The 24,326-nt window shown below is 42.3% G+C and overlaps 1 protein-coding gene across 3 annotated transcripts in view; it reads left to right on the top strand.

Moving 5' to 3' along the window:
* Window positions 1–24,326, top strand: part of PAPLN (papilin, proteoglycan like sulfated glycoprotein) — a 123,013-nt gene that overhangs the window by 18,584 nt on the left and 80,103 nt on the right. For all 3 annotated transcript variants that reach the window (XM_070758230.1, XM_070758238.1, XM_070758222.1), the window contains exons 3-5: window positions 7,564–7,679; window positions 19,674–19,734; window positions 20,815–20,917. In XM_070758230.1, the coding sequence (XP_070614331.1) occupies window positions 7,564–7,679; window positions 19,674–19,734; window positions 20,815–20,917 (280 nt within the window). The remainder of the gene's footprint in view (window positions 1–7,563; window positions 7,680–19,673; window positions 19,735–20,814; window positions 20,918–24,326) is intronic.

Raw genomic sequence — 24,326 nt, 5'->3', positions numbered from 1 at the left:
TCTATAGAAGGGCTAGCTGTCAGTCTGGTTCTCTGCTGAATCTTGTACAACAGGGGTCTCCAACCTTGGGCATTCGCTGGCTGGGGAATTCTGGGAGTTGAAGTCCAAATATCTTCAAGTTGCCAACACTGATCTATGGGACCGTCTTCTGCCTTATGTATCCCAGCGACCGATTAGGTCCCACAGAGTTGACCTTCTCCAGGACCCATCAGCCAGGCAGTGCCGTCTGGCAGGACCTTGGGGAAGAGCCTTCTCTGTGGCGGCCTCAGCCCTCTGGAATCAACTTCCCCCTGGAGATTTGCACTGCCTCCACCCTCCCAGTCTTTCACAAAGCCCTGAAAACACATCTCTGTCGACAGGCCTGGGGGCACTAGGAACTTTAATATCCCAGGCCCATGAATGAAGAATAATTAGGATGTCTGTTTCTTAAATGTGTAGGAGTTTTTAGAATTAAGTTAAATTAGATTATTATGTTTTTAGTAGTGAGATTTTTTTAGTACATTTAAATATTTAATCATTAGATTTCTTTATGTATTTTATTCTTTGCTTTGAGCCGCCCTGAGTCCCAGATGAAGGGTGGCATAGAAATCTGATCAAATGAATGGATGGATGGATAGATGGATGGATGGATGGATGGATGGATGGATAGATGAATAAATAAATAAAGCAACCCCCTCTGCTATCCCCCCGCTCATATGGGCTACGAGCCATAACGTTAAATTGCACTCGCTGCCGTGGCTCGTAATTTCTTGTGGGACCAGCGCAATTTTGCTTCCGCACCTGTGGAGGTAGCAAAATCGTGCACGGAGCCGCAGGTGCGCCCGTGTTTCAGCATGTGCGGAAGCAAAAAACCTATGAAAATTAATATATTATTATATAATATGCTGATCTTTCCTGCCCCATCATCTGTTCCATCCTTCGCTTTCATCATTTTATTGACCTTTCTTTGCTCAGCAGATTCCTGTTTTGTACAAGTACCTTTCCAGAACCACTTGATAACTCATGGAGTTATTATGCATTTTACATACGCTTACTGTCTTTCATCCGGAAAGCTTTTAACATACCAGCTGTTGTCAGTGAATCAGTAGCTACAGAAATGAAGAATTTCTTTACAATTGAAATGTTTTGAGCAATGTCTATATACATTTATTGACTCCATTTTAAGCCTCTTCTGTTTCATCCTTCACTTTCATCATTTTATTGACCTTCCCTTTTCCCGTTTTGTGCAAATGCATTTCCATAACTACTTGATAACTCATGGAGTAGTTATGCCTTTTACTGTGTCTTTCATCTTGAAAATATTTTAGCAAACCAGCTGCTGTCAGTGTTACAGAAAGTGACTATAAAAAGTGATAGATTTCCTTACTATTGAAATGCTTTGAACATTGTCTATACACATTTATTAACTCCATTTTAAGCTCATGGCAAATGAGTGAGTTTTATAATTTTATATAAAGTTTGGATATGATGCTTTACTAGATCAGCCTTTTTTAAAATATAAATTCCCATATCTCTTTGTGCAAGATTTTTATGGCCTTAGCCCAAATCATAGTCAAAATGCAATCTAGGTTTGTTCAGCGCCTGAAGAAACCTTTTACGAAATTCAAATTTCTGGTTTTTGATTCAGCTAATGAAATATACTTGACATTTTACACTCCAAAATTCTACCACGGATGTCCATGTTTGGAAAATAATCTAAAGTTCTTTTCAGTGCTGCCTATAATATAATTGTAGCTGCAACTTAAAATGGCTTTAAAAAGAAATAAATAGAAGATTGCCCCATTAGTCATACTTGCTAAGTAGAAATTCAATTTAAACTCAGAAATCAATACAGTGGTACTGCTACTTACGAACTTAATTCATTTCTTGACCAGGTTCTTAAGTAGAAAAGTTTGTAAGAAGAAGCAATTTTTGCCATAGGAATCAATGTAAAAGCAAATAATGTATGCAATTGGAGAAACCCCAGGGAGGGTGGAGCCCCTGTTTCCTCCCAGGAGATTCCTAGAGAGGCCTCATGGAGGCTTCTCCCCGCCTTTTCTGGCCCTATTTCCTCCCAGGTGACTCCTAGAGAAGTCCCATGGAGGCTTCTCCCTGCCTTTTCCGGTTACAGTTTCAGAGGCTCTGGTTTGTAAATAGAAAATGGTTCTTGGGTAGAGACAAAAAAATCTTGAACACCCAGTTCTTATCTAGAAAAGTTTGTAAGTACTGTAGAGGCGTTCTTAGGTAGAGATACCATTGTATATTTAAATACCAAAAAATTATATCAAATAGTGAATGTAGGCTATTACATTTATATCATATTTATAAGAATTTGACAGGAATCCTCTCAACACTCTTGGCAATGGGCTTTGGGACAAAAATATACCATATGTAGCCCTTCTGGTGTTATAATAATAATAATAATAACAGAGTTGGAAGGGACCTTGGAGGTCTTCTAGTCCAACCTCCTGCTTAGGCAGGAAACCCTACACTACTTCAGACAGATGGATATCCAACATCTGTTTAAAAACATCTAGTGTTGGAGCATTCACAACTTCTGGAGGCAAGCTGTTCCACTGATTAATTGTTCTAACTGTCCGGAAATTTATCCTTAGTTCTAAGTTATTTCTCTCCTTGTTTAGTTTCCACCCATTGCTTCTTGTTCTAACTTCAGGTGTTTTGGAGAATAGGTTGTCTCCTTTTTGTTTGTGGCAACTCCTGAAATTTTTGAACACTGCTATTGTGTCTCCCCTGGTCCTTCTTTTCATTAAACTAGCTATGCCCAGTTCCTGCAACCGTTCTTCATATGTTTTAGCCTCTAGTCCCCTAATCATCTTTGCTGCTCTTCTCTAGAGTCTCAATATCCTTTTTGCATTGTGGCGACCAAAACTGAATGCAGTATTCCAAGTGTGGCCTTACCAAGGCCTTATAAAGTGATATTAACATTTCATGTGATCTTGATTCTATCCGTCTATTAATGCAGCCTAGAACTGCGTTGGCTTTTTTGGCAGCTGCTACACACTGCTGGCTCATATTTAAATGGTTTTCCACTAGGACTCCAAGATCCCTCTCACAGTTACTACTGTTGAGCAGTATACCACATATACTGTATTTGTGCATTTTGTTTTTCTTGCCTAAATGTAGAACCTTACTTTTTTCACGTTAACTTGTTACGTTCTCAAGAATGCATATTTTCCTGTGAGTTTAAACCTACTCGGGTGAAATAGAAAAAAATATTATTTATTAGCATTTTATCCAGGTCTGACATTCTAAAAATAATCACCAAACGTGGTGTTGGCCATCAGTACATACTTCTGTTATTTTCTATGTAGCAGCCATAAAGAAGCGTGAACAGATTCAGGGCCTTGAGATAGGCCTTTTCTTTCTCTGCCAAAGTTTCAACAACAACAACAACAGAATGCCTCTTGAAATATCTTATTTGTATTTCAAGGGAAGATCACATTGGTGCCAGTGAGGGATTTCTTTGAACTTTATAATCTTTTTGTGCTGTAGCACCTGCTGTTTGGAACAATCTTTCCTCAGATCCCAAAATACATTTGTTAGATTTTAGGAAAGCTTTAAAAACATGCTTTCTCCCTTCCCCTGCCTTGAGTCAGGATGCTAGATGACGTCATCTTTGCTATTGTTGGTTTTAAGGTTAAATTTGGCTCTTACTTGTGAGTTGGACTAAAACTTCTAAAACTGTAGGATTAGAATACCCGCCAGTCGGGCCAAAAGGAATTATATTGTATTGAAATCTACAGTTTCTTGGCAGTTTTTAGGATCCTGCACCTGGGTTTGGAGATTAATATTCAAGACAGACTTCATAATCTTTTATCAGCTGTTCAGCTTGTACCAGAACAAAATACGCTTGTTTGGTCACTGCAGAACTGCTTGTTCTTTTGATACAATGAAATCATAGTTAACAGTCCAGTAAATTGTGTCTTTCCTATATAATAGTGATGGCGAATCTTTTTTGGTTCACGTGCCAAAAGGCTATGTGTGCATGGGCTAGCATGAAGGGTGGGCAGCAGGCAGGATGGGGTGGAACACAGTTCCACTGGCAGAAATGAAGATGTGTGCGCAGCTCCAGCTGACTGGTGGCAGCCACTTCCTGGATTACTGGTCTCAGCTCGGCTCTCCTTTTTTCCCCTCCTGCTGCTGCTGTGCGTGCCTCGCTTTTTTCCTCTTTCCTCCTTCCTGGCCTTGGACGAGCTTCCCTCTCTCCTGCCTGGCTCCCCTCCAGCCTCACATGGCCACCTCCCACATGAGGTGCAAGCAGAAGACGTAGGTGGAATCCGTGCTGGCAGTATTTATGCTTCTGGCAGCACCCGTTCACCTAGTTACCCAGCTTGAGGTGGGGAGCAACCCAGGAAGGAGAGCGCAGGAAATGCAAAGCAAATTGTCACCCCAGCGAGCGACACTGGTAAGGTTGTAAGTCGAGGACTTAACAGTTCACTTGAACGATGATGATCGTTCAAGCCACTCCCACCTGGTCACCTGGCCAGCAAGCCACTCCTACCCAGTCGCATAACCACTAAGCCACACCCACAAAATAAGCCAAACCCACAGTGTGGCAGTAATAAGTTTGGTTGCCCATTACTGGCTAGCATTTACGCATGTGCCCATACCTATTCCCTCTCCCCCCTATGCATGATCACCCCCCCTGCACTGCCCCTGCACATGTGCACAATCACCCCCCTGTCACTGAAGCCTGGGACGGTGAAAAAACAGCCCAACAGGAAAACCAGAAGTTCAGAAAAACGGATTACCAGTTTGCCCATTGTGCTGTTTTTCACACTCTGGAGCCTTCAGGGAAGCTTCCTGAAGCCCCGGAGTGCGAAAAACAGCACACCGGGCAAACCAAAAGTCAGTTTTCTTACACTGCTCAAAAAATAAAATAAAGGGAACACTTAAACAACATAATATAACTCCAAGTAAATCAAACATCTGTGAAATCAAACTGTCCACTTAGGAAGCAACACTGATTGACTATCAATTTCACATGTTGTCAGCACATTCAACTTTGTACAGAACAAAGTATGCAATGAGAATATTTCATTCATTCAGATCTAGGATGTGTTCTTTGAGTGGTTCCTTTATTTTTTTTTTGAGCAGTATATTTTTCCCTCTTCACATGCACAGAATGTTTTGTGCATGAGCAGAGGGTAAAAGAAACCAAATGGCAATGTCTGGGCGGGTAGGCGGAGCTTTGCATTCCTTCACGGCCAGCTTTCCGACGACTGACATGCACAAGCGAACCGGGAGCATTTCACCCCTGGTACTAATCTATTGGACATATTGCAAGCACAACCAAAGCCCAGTTTTATCACAAACATGGTTATTCTATTCTATGCAAAATAGGATCTTTAATCTAGAAACTGCAGAATGATTAGGAGATGCAGTTGTATATTCCCACACTTCAGAATATATTAGGCAAAATATGTATAGCTCATTTAAAAAAAAAATATGTATAGCTCATTTTTTTTTTAAAAAACCAAGATTTGGCGTTTTAATTTGTTAAATTAAGTTTCATTTCAGTTTCAATATGTAATTGTAGAGAGTATTTTGTAATGGAATTTGGTTTTTACACCTTTCCTCTGTTTGAGATTTGGAATTCTTAAATTCCAAATCTCAAACAGAGCCATTATTATTATTATTATTATTATTAGTAGTAGTAGTAGTAGTAGTAGTAGTAGTAGTAGTAGTATAGTTATTATAAATGTAAAGGTAAATGTTTCCCTTGTGTAGTTGTGTCCAACTCTAGGGGGCAGGGAGGTACTCATCTCTGTTTCTTACCAGAGGGAGCCAGCGTTGTCCAAAGACATTCCCATCATCATGTGACTAGCATGATTACGCCGAGGCGCATAGAACACTATTACATTCCCACCAAAGTGGTACCTATTTATCTACTCTCATTTGCATGCTTTTGAACTGCTAAGTTAGCAGGAACTGGGGCATGTAACGGCAACTAAGCCTGTTGCACAGCGTTCAACCTGGGCTGTCGACTTTCCAGCTGACAAGTCTGGCATCTTTAACCACTGAGCCATCACGCCCCCTTACAGTTATTATATTAACCATGAATTGAAAAGCTCTTTCTAGAAGACTATGCTCAATCTTTCATCCATTATTACTCTCCTTGACTATCCTTGTACATGTCAAGGGACAAAATATCCACTGTGGACTTCATAAAATGAAAAGAGCAGAATTTACTTATGAAAGCTGGCGGCATAAACCAGATTTTTTTTAAAAAATAGCTGGACTTAAAATGTGACTTTCAATTCTTTTAAAGTTGCCATATAAATACTTTGTAAATGTAATGAGCAGCAGAAATAACCTTAAGGAACAGGAGAAAAAGTTGCAGCCAAAACTAGGATCAGATTTAAAAAATCAGAGTCCAGATCAGAAATGTAATTTGTGAAAATGTCTCAAACATTCCCCTCTCTACTTCTTCATGAAGAAAATAGGAGAAATGGAGGGAAGCATGTTCAGACTCGCAAGATTCTGTTGCTATAAGGTTACACTAAAAGTAGTATCAGCTTGCACATCTTTGGTTTCCAGGTTTGTTTACCTGGGAAGACTTACAAAAAGAATGAAAAAAAAAAACTTTAGTAGATAATCTGGTATAGACATCATAGCTCAGCATTTTAATTGTTTTTCAGATTCCCAGAAGGGCCCATGCATCTTACCAAAGTTTTATTTATTTATTTATTTTTATTTATTTATTTTGTCCAATACACAATAATACACAATGAAGGTTATAGAGGATCTAGTAGAGAAGATATACGAGATATAAGAGAGACTATAGGACAGGGGACGGAGGGCACTCTAGTGCGCTTCTGTACGCCCCTTACTGACCTCTTAAGAATCTGGAGAGGTCAACCGTGGATAGTCTAAGGGTAAAATGTTGGGGGTTAGGGGATGATACTACGGAGTCCGGTAATGAGTGCCATGCTTCAACAACCCGATTACTAAAATCATATTTTTTACAGTCAAGTTTGGAGCGGTCAATGTTAAGCTTGAATCTGTCGTGTGCTCTTGTGTTGTTGTGGTTGAAGCTGAAGTAGTCTTTGACAGGCAGGACATTGCAACATATGATCTTGTGGGCAATACTTAGATCATGTTTAAGGCGTCGTAGTTCTAAGCTTTCAAGACCCAGGATTGTAAGTCTAGTTTCGTAGGGTATTCTGTTTCGAGTGGAGGAGTGAAGGGCTCTTCTGGTGAAGTATCTTTGAACATTTTCAAGGGTGTTAATGTCTGAGATGCGATTTGGGTTCCAAACAGATGAGCTGTATTCGAGAATGGGTCTGGCGAAAGTTTTGTAAGTAATCAAGAAGGGATGATTCTCTGAATTCTGTGTCTTTCTTTAACTATCCATTGGTAGACAGATGACTATTTTTTTAATTGAAACCTGATAAATCTGCCATCGTCACAAGAGGTTCGCTCTTTGCCATACCACTGAGAAACAAAAATAGGGATGAGACGAATGGTGCTGTCATTGTCCTTCAATCATATGTATTGTTGGAAAGTACAGTATCTTTAAGATTCCAAAATGTTGACCTGTCTAATGAATTGTCCTTACAGGCTCGAAAAGCAAAGAGGCAAAACGACTTCTGGGGAAATTGGGGAGAATGGGGTGAATGCAGCCGGAGTTGTGGTGGAGGCATCAGTCTTCGGCAAAGGCACTGCTACTCACGGAGGTAATAACTGGTTCTTTACAATTCAGTTTTCTGCTCCTTAAGCTGTATAATTTGCAAGAAAGGATAAAACAGACTTTGAATGGAAAAATAAGAAGAGTCTTATGAAACATTAGGCAGCTTTCTGAGACCAAAAGTTGCCTATCGATTTCATGGGAGATGTTTTTGTCTTGTTTAGTTCCTAATGGTGCTTGTTTGGATTATATTTAAATATACAGTATTGGGGATCTGGGTGATTGCAAGAAGTGACTTGGGAATGAAATACATGAACTGGAAGATGTAAGCATCATATCCGAACTTAGTATTAAAAATATATATCTTGCTATTAATAAGGTCAATAATGACTATCACATGGCATACTGGTTATGTTTCCTTGATGAATAACTTTTTGGATAAATCAATCAATTTGTAATTTGATTTAGCCTCTGCTCCAAGTCATTAGATATCTAAGCTGTTGTCTTTCTTGTTCCATCAGTGGTTTGAAAAGAACAAGGTATTAACATTAGTATTGGGCTAACTGAACCTGCAAAGTTCGGGTTTGTACCGAACTTTGTGCAGGTCGGTATATCGAACCCGAATTTTTTTGTAAAAGTTCAGCAAATGTTCGGGTTCGGGTTTGAGTTTGGGAGAGCGCCAGGAAGCGCCGCCGCCTAGCTGTCACCTTCCGAAACAGCCAGGGAGTTGTCGGCCAGTCGGGAGGCGAAAAAGGAGGCGGGGAATCCCACGAGGATATTCCAGGGGCGGAGCTTTGACGTCACTGAGACGTCCTTCCTGGCTGGGTGCCGAATCCGAACTTTGTTGGGTTCGCCCAACACTAATTAACATCAATATTGGTTTTGTTGAAAGAATTACAATTACAATGCTCTTAACAATCGACATTACACAAATACTCAAAGATAAACATAGCAGCAAAACCTATAATGGGATGCAATCTTTTTTGATTCTGACCACAAGGGGCAGAAATGAACTCGAAATAAATTATATTTCCACAGATTTAAGTTGGAAAGTCCCTCTGAATTTTGCTCAAGATTGGCAATTTTTGAGATCAGCAATATCCTGGGAAGGCTCAAAGGTTTTGTAGATGTTACCTTTCTGTTAAAAGAATTTCTGTTAAAAGAAGAGAGATGGAGGAGGAGGAAAACTGATTACAGTGGTACTTCTACTTAAGAACGCCTCTACTTAAGAACTTTTCTAGCTAAGAACTGGGTGTTCAAGATTTTTTTGCCTCTTCTTAAGAATAATTTTCTACTTAAGAACCTGAGCCCAGAAAAATTTCCCAGGAAATTTGAGAGTGACAGGAAGGCCCGGCCAGTTTCCTGCCATTCCCCCTTTAATCCCAGCCATCTCGGGCTTTTCTGGGCTGCCAGAAGAGCCTTTCGGTGGCACTTAAGGAGGCTTTGGTAGTGCAGAGTGAACAAAGCATTTTGTTGCCTCCCGGAGGCAAAAGGGGGTGCTTCACCTTGGCCGAATCAACTCGGCTTCAGCCAACCAAGGAGTCACCACAGTGAAGGAAAGGTGCTGGCTACAAAGCAAGCGAGCGAGAAAAGAGAGGAGCCCTTCAGCATGGGAAGGAAGAGGAACCAAGTAGCAGCAACAGCAACTGCCGCCTTTCAGTCAAAGGAGCGGGAGGTTCCCCCCTCTCGCCCGCCTGGGTTTCACTCTCTGGCACAGTGTATGGGAGGCAGCCTTGCATCGGGTATATGGGAGTCACATGCTCCTCCTCGCTGCCTCAGAGTCCCTCTTTTTTTTTTTAAGCCTTAAAGTTTTGGATTTTTTTATTCCCGTCCCCTCCCCTTCTTCCTTCAGCAGTGACTGTCCTCCTCCTCCTCTTCTTCCTCCTCCTCCTCCCACCCAAATTCCGAGCTTTTATTTCTTTCCTAATGGGGTTGCATGCATTATTTGCTTTTACATTGATTCCTATGGGGAAAATTGCTTCTACTTACAAACTTTTCTACTTAAGAACCTGGTCACAGAACAAATTAAGTTCTTAAGTAGAGGTAGCACTGTATTTGGTAAGATAGCACAAAAACATTTACAGTAGAACCCCGACTTACGAGACTAATTGGTTCCGGAAGGAGGCTCGTAAGTCGGAACGCTCGTATGACGAAACATTGTTTCCCATAGGAAACAATGTAAAGTCAATTAAGCCGTGCAACAAGAAAAAAAACCGCTGCCGCCGAACACGGAAGTTAGCGTTCGGCTTCAGGAGACAGCTGCGAAGCGGCGCGGGTGTTTTAAAATGTCACAGCCGGCCTGGGGGGCTCGGGGGCTTCCCCCCGAGCCCCCCAGGCCGGCTGCGACGTTTTAAAACACCCGCGCCACTTCGCAGCTGTCTCCTGAAGCCGAACGCGGAAGTTAGCGTTTGGCTTCAGGAGACAGCTGCGAAGCGGCGCGGGTGTTTTAAAATGTCGCAGCCGGCCTGGGGAGCTCGGGGGCTTCCCCCCGAGCCCCCCAGGCCGGCTGCGACGTTTTAAAACACCCGCGCCGCTTCGTAGCTGTCTTCTGAAGCCGAACGCGGAAGTTAGCGTTTGGCTTCAGGAGACAGCTGCGAAGTGGCGCGCGTGTTTTAAAAGGTTGCAGCCGGCCTGGGGGGCTTGCCAGCACCACAGCGAGCCCCCCAGGCCGGCTGCAACCTTTTAAAACACGCGGGATACGAGCGCCAAGGAGCTGTCTCCTGAAGCCGAATGCGGAAGTTAGCGTTCGGCTTCAGGAGACAGCTCCTTGGCGCTCGTATCCCAAATGTGAGCTCGGGAGGCGAACAAAAATGTCGCTCCCCTCCCAGCTCTTATCTCGAGTAGCTCGTAAGTAGAGCTGCTCGTATGTCGAGGTTCCACTGTATATTTTTTCCCCTCAGCAAGTGAGATTTGATGACTTCCCAAGTGAATGTCCATGTGAGATTTGAAATAGCTTCCCGCTCATCATCATGCTAGACTTTTTTATGTTTTCCAAAAATGTTTTCCAAGCTTTCCAAAAATGTGCATGATTGTGATCATTGCCTATGAATTCTAATTGAAATAATTAAAATTTATTTTAAAATGGTTGATATCATTATACATTTTTAATTTGCCTTGCAATCTCACCAGTGGTGGGTTGCTCCCAGTGCGGCCCAGTTCTATGAACTGGTAGCCGCAGTTCACTACTGAGTTTCATGTAGCAAAAAATTAATTTGAAAATTATTTATGGCTCTTCCAGGTATAAATATATTTACAATACCCAGTTCTAAACTCTGAAACAGTCTCCTGATCGCTATCAAACTGAAATTCTGGGTTAGTACTGCTTTGTTTGTAAACATAGCAGCCGTGATGGGCAACAGCCGGAATGGCCGGAACCATCATTCCACCAGGGAAAACGGAGCGCGTAAGCTTGTTCTGGTTGCTGCCAGGCGTGCATGCACCATGCACACGCAACCGGAGCAATTCCAGTAAAAAAATACTTGCTTGTTTGCTTCTGCGCATGCAATTTTTGCTGCTGGAAGGACGTCCGCACGCAAAATCTCGCTGCGGCACCTAGACCAGCAGCTGGCAAAAGCAGCCTGCCTGAGCTCCGGTCAAATGCCTACATGCTCTTAGTGCCCCTTCAGGAGGTCACCGGAACAAGTTAAGGGCTGAGCAGGCCACTCGCAGCATGGGGCGATGGCCTGGCAGAGCGGGTGGGGGGAGCCAGCACAAGAGGCGTATGGAGCAGGTGGTGGTGAGCGGATGGTGGGGGGCTCATGGCATGGTGGAGGGGCGAGCCGGAGGAGCAGCCACTTGTGACAGAGTGGGCAGGCTGCTTGTGGTGGCGCCAAGGGGTGGCGGGGGCTCGTAGCATGGCAGGGGCTTGCAGCACGGCAGGGGCTCACGGTGCGGTGGAGGGGTGAGCCGACAGAGCTGCTGCTCACAGCAGAGTGGGAGGGCCGCTCAAGGCAGTGGTGGGGGCTTGCGGCATGGGGGCTCATGGTACAGTGGAGGCAGCTCTTTCAGCTCCCCCCACTGCACCGCACAGGCGAGTGGAAGGGAGCGGACTGGCAGTCCTTACCTTGTTTTGCTGGTTGCATCAGAGGGACTGGCAGCTTTTCTGTCCATTTTCCGACTGTTTTTGCTTCTGCACATGCACGGGAACAAAAAAACCCCAGAAATTATGTGCATATTTTCGGACGAGATTCGGCCTCTTCGCATGTGGTATGGCAGCCTTCTCCTGCGTAGTAGAGACACAGTGACGTCTTCGCTGGCTTGGGCATGTGAGAGTGGATGATGGGTGAATTCCCCAAAATCTCCTGTATGGTGAACTAGTGCAGGGAAAGTGCCCCAGAGGGAGACCACAGCTGCGATATAAGGGATTTAAAGGCCTTGGGCATGGACATAAACAGCTGGGAAACCTTGACCTCTGATCGTTCATCTTGGAGGCTAAAGACGCAGCATGGCCTTCTCCATTTCGAGGAGACACTTGTTCAAGGCCGAGGCAAAGAGGCAGTGCTAGAACTAGCAAAATCTGGTGGATCTGCCCTCAGTGTGGAAGGGATTGCCACTCTCGGATCGGCCTTTTTAGCCACACTAGATGTTGTTTTAGGAACTCTTTCCAGAACACTATATTATAGTCTTTCGAGACTGAACGTTGCCAATGAGAGATGTAAGCATGGTATTTTGCAGACACCAACAAAAGCCTAGATGTTGCATCTATGTAGTAATAAAAATGCCTGAGCCTTGCGTGCTAGGGCAGGCAGAGCTGCACCCATTAATGGCAATGTTCTGGGGGATATGTAGTAGTCTTGTATAAACAAGGCCACACATTAAAGGTGTTGAATACTAACATAACAAATGGTTTTTTTAAAAAAACAGTTTGTTCTAAGGTATTGTGAAATGATTAGATATGCCTTCTAGATGAAGGTCTCTGCCATCAATTCTCTCTCCTTTTTTTAATTAACCTTTTCAATTTGCACGCAGACAGAATTTAAAACCAAGTCTCTCAATAATAACATGTCTGAAGATCTTATTGCTTTGTTTTTGCAAACATTGCTAGAAAGATCTGGTTTTGGGGAGTGGGGTTGCTGTTTTCTTTTTTTAACCAGGCAGAGTCCCTTTCTTTTCATTTATTTGAAATCAGGGAGACTTATGTTTACCTACCTGTAGAAAGAAAAATACAGTCATACCTTGTCTTACGAACCTAATTGGTTCCAGGGGGAGGTTCGTAAGACGAAAGGTTTGTAAGACGAAACATTGTTTTCCACAGGAAACAATGTAAAGTCAATTAATCCGTGCAACCCAAAAAAACCCCCGCAAAAAAACGGAGTTCGGCGACTGCTGGGAAGCCGCGCGGCTGTTTTAAAAGGTGACAGCCGGCCTGGGGGGCTTCCCAGCAACCTCCCGAACCCCGAACCCGGAAGTTTGGCAAAAGTTCGGGGTTCGGGAGGTTGCTGGGAAGCCCCCCAGGCCGGCTGTCACCTTTTAAAACAGCCGCGCGGCTTCCCAGCAGCTTCCCGAAGCCGAGCGCCAAACCCGAACTTCCGCGTTCGGCGACTGCTGGGAAGCCGCGCGGCTGTTTAAAAAGGTGACAGCCGGCCTGGGGGGCTTCCCAGCAACCTCCCGAACCCCGAACCCGGAAGTTCGGCAAAAGTTCGGGGTTCGGGAGGTTGCTGGGAAGCCCCCCAGGCCGGCTGTCACCTTTTAAAACAGCCGCGCGGCTTCCCAGCAGCTTCCCGAAGCCGAACGCCAAACCTGAACTTCCGCGTTCGGTGTTCGGAGACTTCTGGGAAGCCGCGCGGCTGTTTTAAAAGGTGGCAGCCGGGCTGGGAGGCTTCCCAGCAACCTCCCGAACCGAACCCGGGGTTCAGAAAAATTTTGCCTCTTCTTACGAACTTTTTTCGAGTTACGAACCGGCGTTCGGGAGGCTGCTGGGAAGCCCCGCCGCCCGGCTGTCACCTTTTAAAACAGCCGCGCGGCTTTCCAGCAGTCTCCGAATGCCGGTTCGTAACTCGAAAAAAGTTCGTAAGAAGAGGCAAAAATTTTCTTAACCCCGGTTTCGTATCACGAGTTGTTCGTAAGACGAGGGGTTCGTATCTTGAGGTACCACTGTACATGTTTCAGAGCGTAAATTGCTTCCAGTGCAATCATAGAATCATGGGTTTGGAAGGGACCTTAGAGATCTTCTAGTCCAGTGATGGCGAACCTATGGCATAGGTGCAACAGGTGGCACGTGGAGCCATCTCTGCTGGCATGCGAGCGATTGCCCTAGCTCAGCTCCAATGTGCACGTGTGTGCTGGCAGCTGATTTTCGGCTAACACAGAGGCTCTTCCTGGAGTTTTTGGCTTCCAGAAAGCCTCTGCGCGGATGGGGGAGGGCGTTTTCACCTACCCCCAGCTCCAGGGAAGCCTTTGGAGCCTGGGGAGGGTGAAACATGAGCCTACTGGGTCCACCAGAAGTTGGGAAACAGGCCATTTCCAGCCTCCAGAGGGCCTCCAGGGGGCGGGGGAAGCTGTTTTTGCCCTCCCTGGGTATTGAATTATGAGTGGAGGCATTTGCCCATGCACAATAGTGCACACCCACTCACTTTCAGCACCCAAGTAAAAAAAAGGTTCACCATCACTGTTCTAGTCCAACCCCCTGCCCAAAGCAGGAGTTCTTACTCCATCCAGGACAAATTGTTGTCCCTATAAAAGGGCTAGCTTTCAGACTGGCTCTCTGCTGGATCTTGAATATAGTTAGAATAAAAAGCTGTTGTATTAAGCCTGTCTCAAGCCTCTTCTGTCCCAGGATTCAAAAGTATATTTGTTCTTCTCTGCACTTTTTGGACCCAAGACAAAATGTTGAAATACCCCACTGAATTCTTCCCTGAATGTAGATATAGTTCCATTGAGGAACACATTCTGGGTACAGTTAGTCAGTCAACTGCAAATCCATTTGGCAGTGGCAATCAAAGTAATAAATTTGGTTTAATCAGGTCTGTGAAGAGTGTGCCACACACACACACATATCACACATATACATATAGAATATTGCTGTAAGAAGAGACTCTTGCAAGAAATACTAAAGAGATTATTAGCATTTTCCTATTCTGATAATTGAACAGTAAATTCCTAAATACAATTTTAGGAAAACAATTTTAAAATTAACCATAAAAATATTTTTTTAGAAAATATGGAGGAATGCTGGATCACTTCTTCCATGGTTTTTCAGCAAGCAAAGATGTAATGGATGTTTGCATAACTTTGATCTTCCAACTCAGAAAAATATAATCATTGTTTAGTCCAGGGAAGAGTATTATTTTTCTGACCCTCTTATTATTATTATTGGGCCAATTTTTGAGTCATGCCATTACATCCACCAATTAGTAGCTGCATACCTGTGCTTTGCTACGAAACTGAACTCCTTAGCATAAAGTAGAATGTCTAAACTCCCAGCCCACAGACTAGATGAATCATGTATGGGCCACACCCACTGGCAGTTGGAACAGAGTTCTTTTCAAGTGGGGAGAGGGAGTAGAATGTCTAACTCCTTAACATTAGAGCATGTTAATAATAATATAAGAAATAACTAACAATCTAATGGTCATTTCAAAAAATCCTTTGTGACCGAGCACCTAGAAGCTAAGAAGAACATAGGTGGCAATTTTCAAGTTTTTAGGCTTTACGGTTCTGGAGATTTCGTGACGATACGTGAGTGGTATTTTGTAGGCAACTCTGTCAACTGAAAAAAATCATTTTTCTATAGCAGAAGTAATGCCTTCAGGAAAGTCCTTTGGATCCTGTGCAATAAGTAACCCCTATGACCTTATTATGATAAAATGTGGATCAGCCTCTCCCAAATTGGGGAATGGATTACAAATATGTCGGAACAGCAAATCCAAAATTCCCAGTTGTGTGGCCAAAGAATGAAAGGCTCATGGTATCAAGAAAAGTCCATAGATCTGAGAGAGTATTTTCCAAAGGTGTGGCTCTAAATTCTCTTTTCTTGCCATTAAGTGTCACTGACTTCAGTAGGATTTGCACATGCAGGAACCATACAACCTTGAATTCTTTCCCATGTGTTCACCTGCCTTTTCAACCAAAATTGGCATCAGAGGAAATTACACCATCCCTTCCCTGAAGCAAACAGTGTACTACCCACTGCAGTGAATTTACCCAATGTCAACCACATTTAGAATTTTTTCACTTTGCACAACATGCTTTTATGCAGCAGGATTCCATTATGATCCGTATCCTATTGTGCCTAGTGGTTTGTTCACTAATGAATTTTGGCAGGGGGAAAAATAGGAACTCTACCCCAGTCTGCCATGTATAGAGATTTACAGTCCTGATATCCTTTAAGCTTCTATCATGAGTCAAGGTACTTGCAGATTAAAAACTTCACTTGGCAGCAGCATCTGCTTAAAATTGAATAAGAGTGCAATTTCACAACCCATTCCCAAATGGCAGGGTTGGAGATTAAATTGCTCAGATCTTATTGGTGGGAATTAATTATGTAGCATTTCTTTATGGTTAATATATTAGTGAGATCACTTTACCACTCTTTTGGGTTATTTAAATGTTACCCAAGGCTTCCAGAATAAAGTTCTTGTGTGACTAAGGTCACAACGTAAAAAAGTTTGACAATTAAATCACCTTATCTGTCAGTTTGGTGCACAGACGAATGATTATTCTTCCTGAAAAAACAGTAATAAGGCGTCTTTGATGCTCTCTGAGTTTGCTTGTATTCTTGCAGACGTTTCATTACCCTAACTAGGTAACATCATCAGTGTTAGAAGGAGTGCTGTTTGCTCTCAGTTTATATTCTGGTGACTTGCCTGTGTGAGTGGGATTAGAGGTTCTTTGTTTGGTCTGTTTACTTTGATGGCTCTTTGGCAGTTTCTTAATTGGAGGATTGCTTACTTGATTGTTGATCTGAAGTTAACCTTGGAGGTATGCTGATCTGGGTGCTGATTACTGAAGAATAGAATAGAATAGAATAAAATAGAATAGAATTCTTTATTGGCCAAGTGTGATTGGACGCCCAAGGAATTTGTCTTTGGTGCATATGCTCTCAGTGTACATAAAAGAAAATATACAGTACATTTGTCAAGAATCATGAAATGCAACACTTAAGGGTCAAATAAGCAATGAGGAAACAATCAATATTAATAAAAATCTTAAGGATACAAGCAACAAGTTACAGTCATACATAAGTGGGAGGTGATGGGTGATAGGAATTGTTAGTATACTGTATGTAACTATGTTGGGTGTTGCAATACAAAAGCTAACAATCTAAGTTTAAGACTGTACCTTTAAGAGTCATTTGCTGGTTGGTCATAAGAGGGAGCCAATGATGTTCCTCTTGGGGGAGTTTACACTAGAGAGATTTATATTTGCTGTGTGTATATTTTGCTTTGTGCAATAACCTGGTTTGTAAACCATTATTAGGATTATATGTGTATGATATTGGACAGTGTAACTACTATTGTTTATTTGCCTATTTGTATATAATAATATTGTTCTATTTTGTACTAAGTCTGATTCACTGACTGGCTAACCCACATTGCTACATTTACTCTGCTTAAAGTTTGTTGAATGTTTATTATATTACCTAGACATTCTAACAGTAATTATGAGAAAAAAACTAGTAGTAATTATAGTGCAGACTTAGTAAATAGTTTGACTGTGTTGAAGGAATTATTTGTTTAGCAGAGTGATGGCGTGAAGAAGTGCTGGAGTCTTTCTTTTTGTTTTCTTTTGGGCTGGTTGATTGTCTCTTTTGCATAGTCTGCAGATAAAGAGAAAGAAGCCTGAATGTTGTCTCAAAGACTGAAGAAGCTTCCTGGATGAGAAGCAAAACATCTTCAAAGAAAAACCAGAAAGTCCAGTTGCCTTTTCATAAAGCAGCTTTGGGACAACTATGACTTGGATGACTGAGAATCTCCATAAACATTAAGCCTGAAAGTTGAACTAATTTATAAGATGGTCAGTATCTTGAGGGAGATAGATTGTTGAAGTTGGGAGAACTGGTTCTACTTCAAGACAGCATCAACTATCCAAAGGTTTCACAGGTCTCCTGATTCAGTCCTGCATTACAAATAGATAAACGGTGCTCCAGTTAGAATTGTCAGCTCGGAAAACATAATTTAAATGAAGGAAACATTTGAATTCTGTTGAATTTTTAAAGTGAATATTCGAGAAAGGAAAGAAGTACAGTGGTACCTCTACTTAAGAACTTAATTCGTTCCATGACCAGGTTCTTAAGTAGAAAAGTTTGTAAGTAGAAGCAATTTTTCCCATAGGAGTCAATGTAAAAGCTAATAATGCATGCAAAACCATTAGGAAAGAAATAAAAGTTTGCTTTTGGGTTGGAGGAGGAAGAAGAGGAGGAGGACAGTCGCTGCCGAAGGGAGAAGGTGAAGTCAAGGGAATCAAAAAAATCCAAAACAGTAGGCCAGTTGATCCGGCCAGGGCGAAGCGCCCTCTTTTTCCTCTCCGCGCCCAGATGCTCCAGGAGGCAACCTTGTGCCATGTGTATGGGAGGCAGCACAAGGGAGTCACCAAAGCAAAGTGGCTTATTCCCTCTCCAAGTGCCCAGAGAAAGGAAAATGCCCCCTTCGCTCTGGGCTGCTAAAGCCTCAAGCGTCACCAAAAGGCTCCTCTGGCAGCCCAGAAAAGCCCAAGATGGCCAGGATTAAAGAGAGAATGGCAGGAAACTGGCCGGGCTTTCGTGCCGCTCTCAAATTTCCTGGGAAATTTTTCTGGGCTCAGGTTCTTAAGTAGAAAATGGTTCTTAAGAACAGGCAAAAAAATCCTGAACACACAGTTCTTATCAAGAAAAGTTCTTAAGTAGAGGCGTTCTTAGGTAGAGGTACCACTGTATATGATTTTTGTCCCCTCTTTTAGCTTTAACAAACCAACAGTATGTTTGAAGTCTGGGAACATTACCTTCTGGGAACCAGGATTCATTCTTTCATTTTACAGGATTAAGGATTTACCTTTTTAAAAGGTAACCCTAACTCCTAACCCTTAGAGAAATGGGGAGCAGAAGATACTACAACACAGTCACACAAAGAAACTACAACACACTGCAAAAGAAACTAGAACACACGAGCACGTAATAGATTCAAACTAAATTTAAACCGCTCCAAACTAGACTGCAAAAAATACAACTTCAGCAATAGAGTGGTCAATTCCTGGAATGCACTAATTGACTCTGTGGTTTCTTCCCCAAACTTCCCCAAATCTTCAAACTTAGATTGTCTACAATTGACCTCTCCCTGTTTCTAAGAGGTCTGTAAGGGGCGTGCATAAGCGCACCACCGTGCCTTCCGTCCATGTCCTACTGCCCTATTGTCTTATGTTTATATAAGCTACTATCTTATACTTGATTGACAAATAAAATAAAATTTAAAAAATGAAATGAAGTGAAAATAAACAGTCCTTTCAACAGTTCCACCCATTTGCACCACCCAGATGAAATTGATGACACAGCTAAACCTCCAGATGATATTAACAACTCGCTAGAAGATTGCAAATGGCCAAAGAGCTGAAGAAGGTGGTTTGTGGGGAGCGGGGGAGGGAAGGAGCCGGCATAGTCAAAATCACAATTTCTTTCGTTTCTTTTTCTTTCTTTCTCTATTTCTCTCTTGCTCTTTCATTCTTTTTTCTTTATCTTGCTTTCTTTCTTTCTCTTGCTTTCTCTCCTTCCTTCCCTCTTTCCATTTCTTTCATTCCCCCTCTCTTTTTATTTCTCTTTCATTCTCTTTCTTTCCTCTTTCTTTCCTTCTTTCTTTCTTTCTTTCGTGGCCAAATGGCCAAAGAGCTGAAGAAGCTTCTCGGATGAGAAGCAAAATGTCTTCAAAGAAAATCCAGAAAGTCCAGTTGCCTCTTCAAAAAAGCACTTTTGGGACAACGATGACCTGGATGATTGAGAATCTCCATAGGCATGGAGCAGAAGAAAATTTCTTGCAACTACTTCCTTGTTAGAAATATTTAAAATGACCTGGCAAAGTATGTTTTGGGCATCAGTAATCACTTAAAAGCTTTTGCTGATTGTTATTGTGTATTTCAGGACAGATGGTGGATCCAGTTGCATAGGACCAGACCAAAGTTATCACTCATGCAACAATCAGGTAATATATCGGTTTGTTTCTTAAGATATTTATAACTGTCCATTTATCATAAGCATGTAATGAATGGGAGTTAGAAATCTGAAAAATTTCACTCATTTTATGGAACTAGATTAAGGTGACCAGACGTCACGCTTTTGGAGGGACAGTCTCCATTTTTGATGATTTGTCCCGTGTCTCGGGGCCTTTGAAAAATATCCCGCTTTGTAAAAAAGTTCTCCTACCCTGAGGCTACGGCGGGAGCCTGGATACTGCGATCCGGAGGCAGCCATGCAGCTCCTCTGCCTGAGGGAGGCTCAGAATGTGCTGGTCGCTTCGGCCTCTTAATCTGGGGGTGGCTTCCAGCAGGGGGAGTGGCACTTCAGGGTTGGCTCGGGGGGGGCCGTTTCAGGGCCCCCCAAATTATGGGATCCCAAATTATGCGGGGGGCCTCCTGCAGCTGCCCTTCTGCTCCAGCCCTGCCCTCCCAAAGGGGCATCGAGGGGCACCCCGGGGGGCTGCAACAGCAGGGGGGGAAAGGAGAACCGAACCAAGACCAGTAATCCAGGAAGTGACAGCCGCTGATCAGCTGCAGCTGCACAAGCATCTTCATTTCCGCCGGTGGAACTGTGTTCCACCCCATCCTGCCTGCTGCCACCCCTGGGTGTGAGTCTGTTTCCTGCCCAAAAGCATGTTTCTCCATTTCTCTAGGGATATTCTATATAATATTCTGCCTTTTATTAATAGTTCCTAAAATATTTTATTCCTCTAGGTGGGAGGGAGTTGCTAACTTCCTACAAAACCTAAAAGGGGGACCTGTTGAAGCAAAAAAGCAACTGATTTGGAAGAATACTCCAGAATTTAGTTTCTGAATTTTTCTCCAAGTGAGGATCTGTTGCTTATATGCTGCCTCTCTTATCTTTTAAAAATGTTGTGTTGATTTATTGTAATTTAGCCTTGATGATATTTGCTATCTCAGGGGCTCCTCCAATCTTGGCAGGCTAGATGAATCATGTAAATCTCCTTCCCAAGCAACTTCCATGAATCCAGTGTCTAAACCCAGAAGGATATTCCTTACAACAATTTTTATTTTATTTTCTATAGGACTGTCCTGACGGCTCCAGAGATTTTCGAGCAGAACAGTGTGCTGAGTTTGATGGGACAGAATTTCAAGGGAAGAAGTACAAGTGGCTCCCGTACTATGGAGGTAATTTATTGATTCCTATTGGAGACTCTTCATAGAAAGTGACAGAAAATCTGGGGAAAACAGGGCAAAACATTTGCTTAGATTTCTTGTCTGGGAACCTTTATTTAAATTATTATTTAACCTGTCCTTCAGCTTAATAAGGAGAAGCAACCAATTTTTTTTTACAAATATCAGTAATGTAATGTTTACAAATATCAATTTAATTTTTACAAATTAAAAATTAAATTGTGAAAATGTTTAATTTAATTTGCTGTTAGAATGAAAGGTACATTCACAGAAAAGGGGAACAGAGTAGAGAAATGGCGAAGGGAAAAGCATGATTGTATTCTAATTCTTAAAATTCCTGGGATAAAACTGATCCATAAAGAAATTTGGAAAAGTAAAGGAATCAGTCAATTTGGTTTCGCGCTTTTGGAATACAGTTAGGTTTCAATTAGGACAGATAATGAATCCCACGAAAAAAAATTGCATTATTCAAATTTACACTGTTGCAAGTAATATTTATAACATACATGATATTTTAATTATTCATATCCTGACAGCAGCTAGAATAGTTTTCACACAAAATTGGAAGGGAGGAGACATCCCTAAGGAAGATGAGGTAATAAGAAAAATTATAGAATGTGTCGAAATGGATATGATGACAAGGCTGTTAAACAATCAAGAAGCACCAGAATTTTATAATATTTGGAATAAATTTTATGTATGTTTAAACAAAAGGAAAAAAACAAAAATTCAAACGATTTAAAAATATGTATCGATATTAGAAATAGCTTTATTTTGTTAATCTTATAGGTAATAATTATATAAAAACAAAAATTCTTCTTTTCATTCGAATTATTAGGTTGATTTTATAAGTTATGAGTGAATTCTTTTCTGTACTGGAAAGACTTCTAAAAAAGTGGGATAATTGTAACCCCAATTAGATGTTAAATGTATGTATGTCTTGTGTGTCTTTTTTATGGAAAATTCAATAAAGATAATATTTAAAAAATAGAACATACATGATAGAATTACAAGGTTGGAAGGAACCTTAGTGGTCGTCTATTCCAACCTCCTCCTCAAACAGGATAATTTATACCTTATTATTATTCTAGGATATATATCATATATACAATATATTACCGTATATTTGTTGTATTTTATATACTATGCACACTGGCCAGCTGGTCTTTGGGTTTCTGCCAAACACACACACATGCACATTCTGGTTTGGGCACTCAGTGCTGAAAGGTTTCACCATCACTGGTCTAGGCCCATGATGGAGAACCTATGGCCTGCGTGACACAGATGTCACATGGAGCCATATTTGAGGGCATGCAAATCTTTCCACTATGTCAGCTCCAGCGCACATGTGCATGCTGGCCAACTGATTTTTGGCCTTCTAGAGGGTGAAAAATGGCCCAATGGGCCTACCAAAAGTCCAGAGGCTTCAATGAAGCCTGTGCGCATCCATGGGGTGGGGGGAGCAGGTGTGTGTGTGCACGTATGCGCAGAGGGAAGACATTGCATGATGGGTGTGGGCACACACATACAAGCGATCGTGCGCACATGCACCTTTTTATCACCCAAGCAAAGGCGTCTAGCAGGATCATTAGAGAACCATCTTTCAGCTGTGGCGAGGGGGGCATTTGCCCAGGTTCGCCTGGTGCACCAGTTGCGGCCCTACCTGGAACGGGACTCACTGCTCACAGTCACTCATGCCCTCATCACCTTGAGGTTCGACTACTGTAACGCTCTCTACATGGGGCTACCTTTGAGGAGTGTTCGGAAACTTCAGATCGTGCAGAATGCAGCTGCGAGAGCAATCATGGGCTTCCCTACGTATGCCCATGTTACACCAACACTCCACAGTCTGCATTGGTTGCCAATCAGTTTCCGGTCACAATTCAAAGTGTTGATTATGACCTATAAAGCCCTTCATGGCATCGGACCAGAATATCTCCCGGATCGCCTTCTGCCGCACGAATCCCAGCGACCGATTAGGTCCCAAAGAGTTGGCCTTCTCCGGGTCCCGTCGACTAAACAATGTCGTCTGGTGGGACACAGGGGAAGAGCCTTCTCTGTGGCGGCCCCAACCGTCTGGAACCAGCTCCCCCCGGAGATTAGGGTTGCCCCCACCCTCCTCGCCTTTCATATACTTCTTAAAACTCACCTCCGCCATCAGGCATGGGGGAATTGAGACATCTTCCCCAGGCCTATATAATTTATGTATGTATGTTTGTGTGTATGCCTTGTTTTTAAATAAGGGGTTTTAGATATTTTTAAATATATTAGATTTCTTATTGTACATTGTTTTTATTATTGCTGTGAGCCGCCGCGAATATATGGAGAGGGGCGGCATACAAATCTAATTAATAATAATAATAATAATAATAATAATAATAATAAATAATCAGTGCCCCGCTAGATGCCATGTGAGGTGTGAATCCTATTCAGGATTGTCTATTTATTTATTTGTTTGTTTGTTTGATTTGTATGCCGCCCCTCTCTGAGGACTCGGGGCGGCTCACAACACATCAAACAAAACAGTATACAATATAAACTACTAGAATTCAATTAATATAATTAACTATTTTAAAACCTATTATAAAAACCCTGGGGCATTAAAAATCATTCATTCACATTTGAACCACAAGTATACATCATACTCGTCAGCCAGAGGTTAGGGTCTAGTCACCCCAAGCCTGACCGCATAGATGGTTTTCAGGTTCTTACGGAAGGCGGGGAAGGTGGGGGCAGTATGGATCGCTGGGGGGAGCTGATTCCATTGCTGACGTAGTAGCTCAAAGCCTGGGACCTTTTTTGTGGGATCATTGATATGTCTTCCTATGCCTGGGTGTTCAGTGACCCATTTGGCTTTCCATTGGGAATTGATGCTAAAGTTGTTGGCTAGATGTTATGCAGGTGCCAGTAGGGGTTTCCTGGATTTGAGTCTTCCGGCTGATAAATGAGGAAGGTTGGTAGAAACCAGTAGGCTCACATAAAAAATGCTACATTGAAGCCTCAGTTAACCAAAACCACGACCACTATACTTGGGTCCATTATATTGATAATTATAATAATAAATGAGATGGAATCGAATGGAAATTTACAACGTGGAATGGAAAGCGGAGTAAATGATAAAGAACAGGTATCAACAAATGGCAAGAAAGGAAAATAGATTTTTGTGTGTGTGCTTGTGAAATAAAGGGAAAGGATATAAAATATTTAAATAGAAATGGTGTGATCTTGTGGAGTAGAGTTCATTAATACATGCAGGGAAGGGAGCGGGGAGTTTTAATTATGAATGAAAGGGCTTAAATGTATGTCAGAAAATATGAATTGGTCTCATTTTGATTCTTGTGGAAGTCTACACAAAAAGGAGATACACTTTGCTGATAATTGCATGTTACGCTCGAGTGAATGG

This window comes from Erythrolamprus reginae, chromosome 1 (assembly GCF_031021105.1).
Source record: "Erythrolamprus reginae isolate rEryReg1 chromosome 1, rEryReg1.hap1, whole genome shotgun sequence".
Classification (NCBI taxonomy): Eukaryota; Metazoa; Chordata; class Lepidosauria; order Squamata; family Dipsadidae; genus Erythrolamprus; species Erythrolamprus reginae.
Note: the sequence above shows the minus strand (reverse complement) of the source record. Positions and strands in the feature narration are given on the sequence as shown.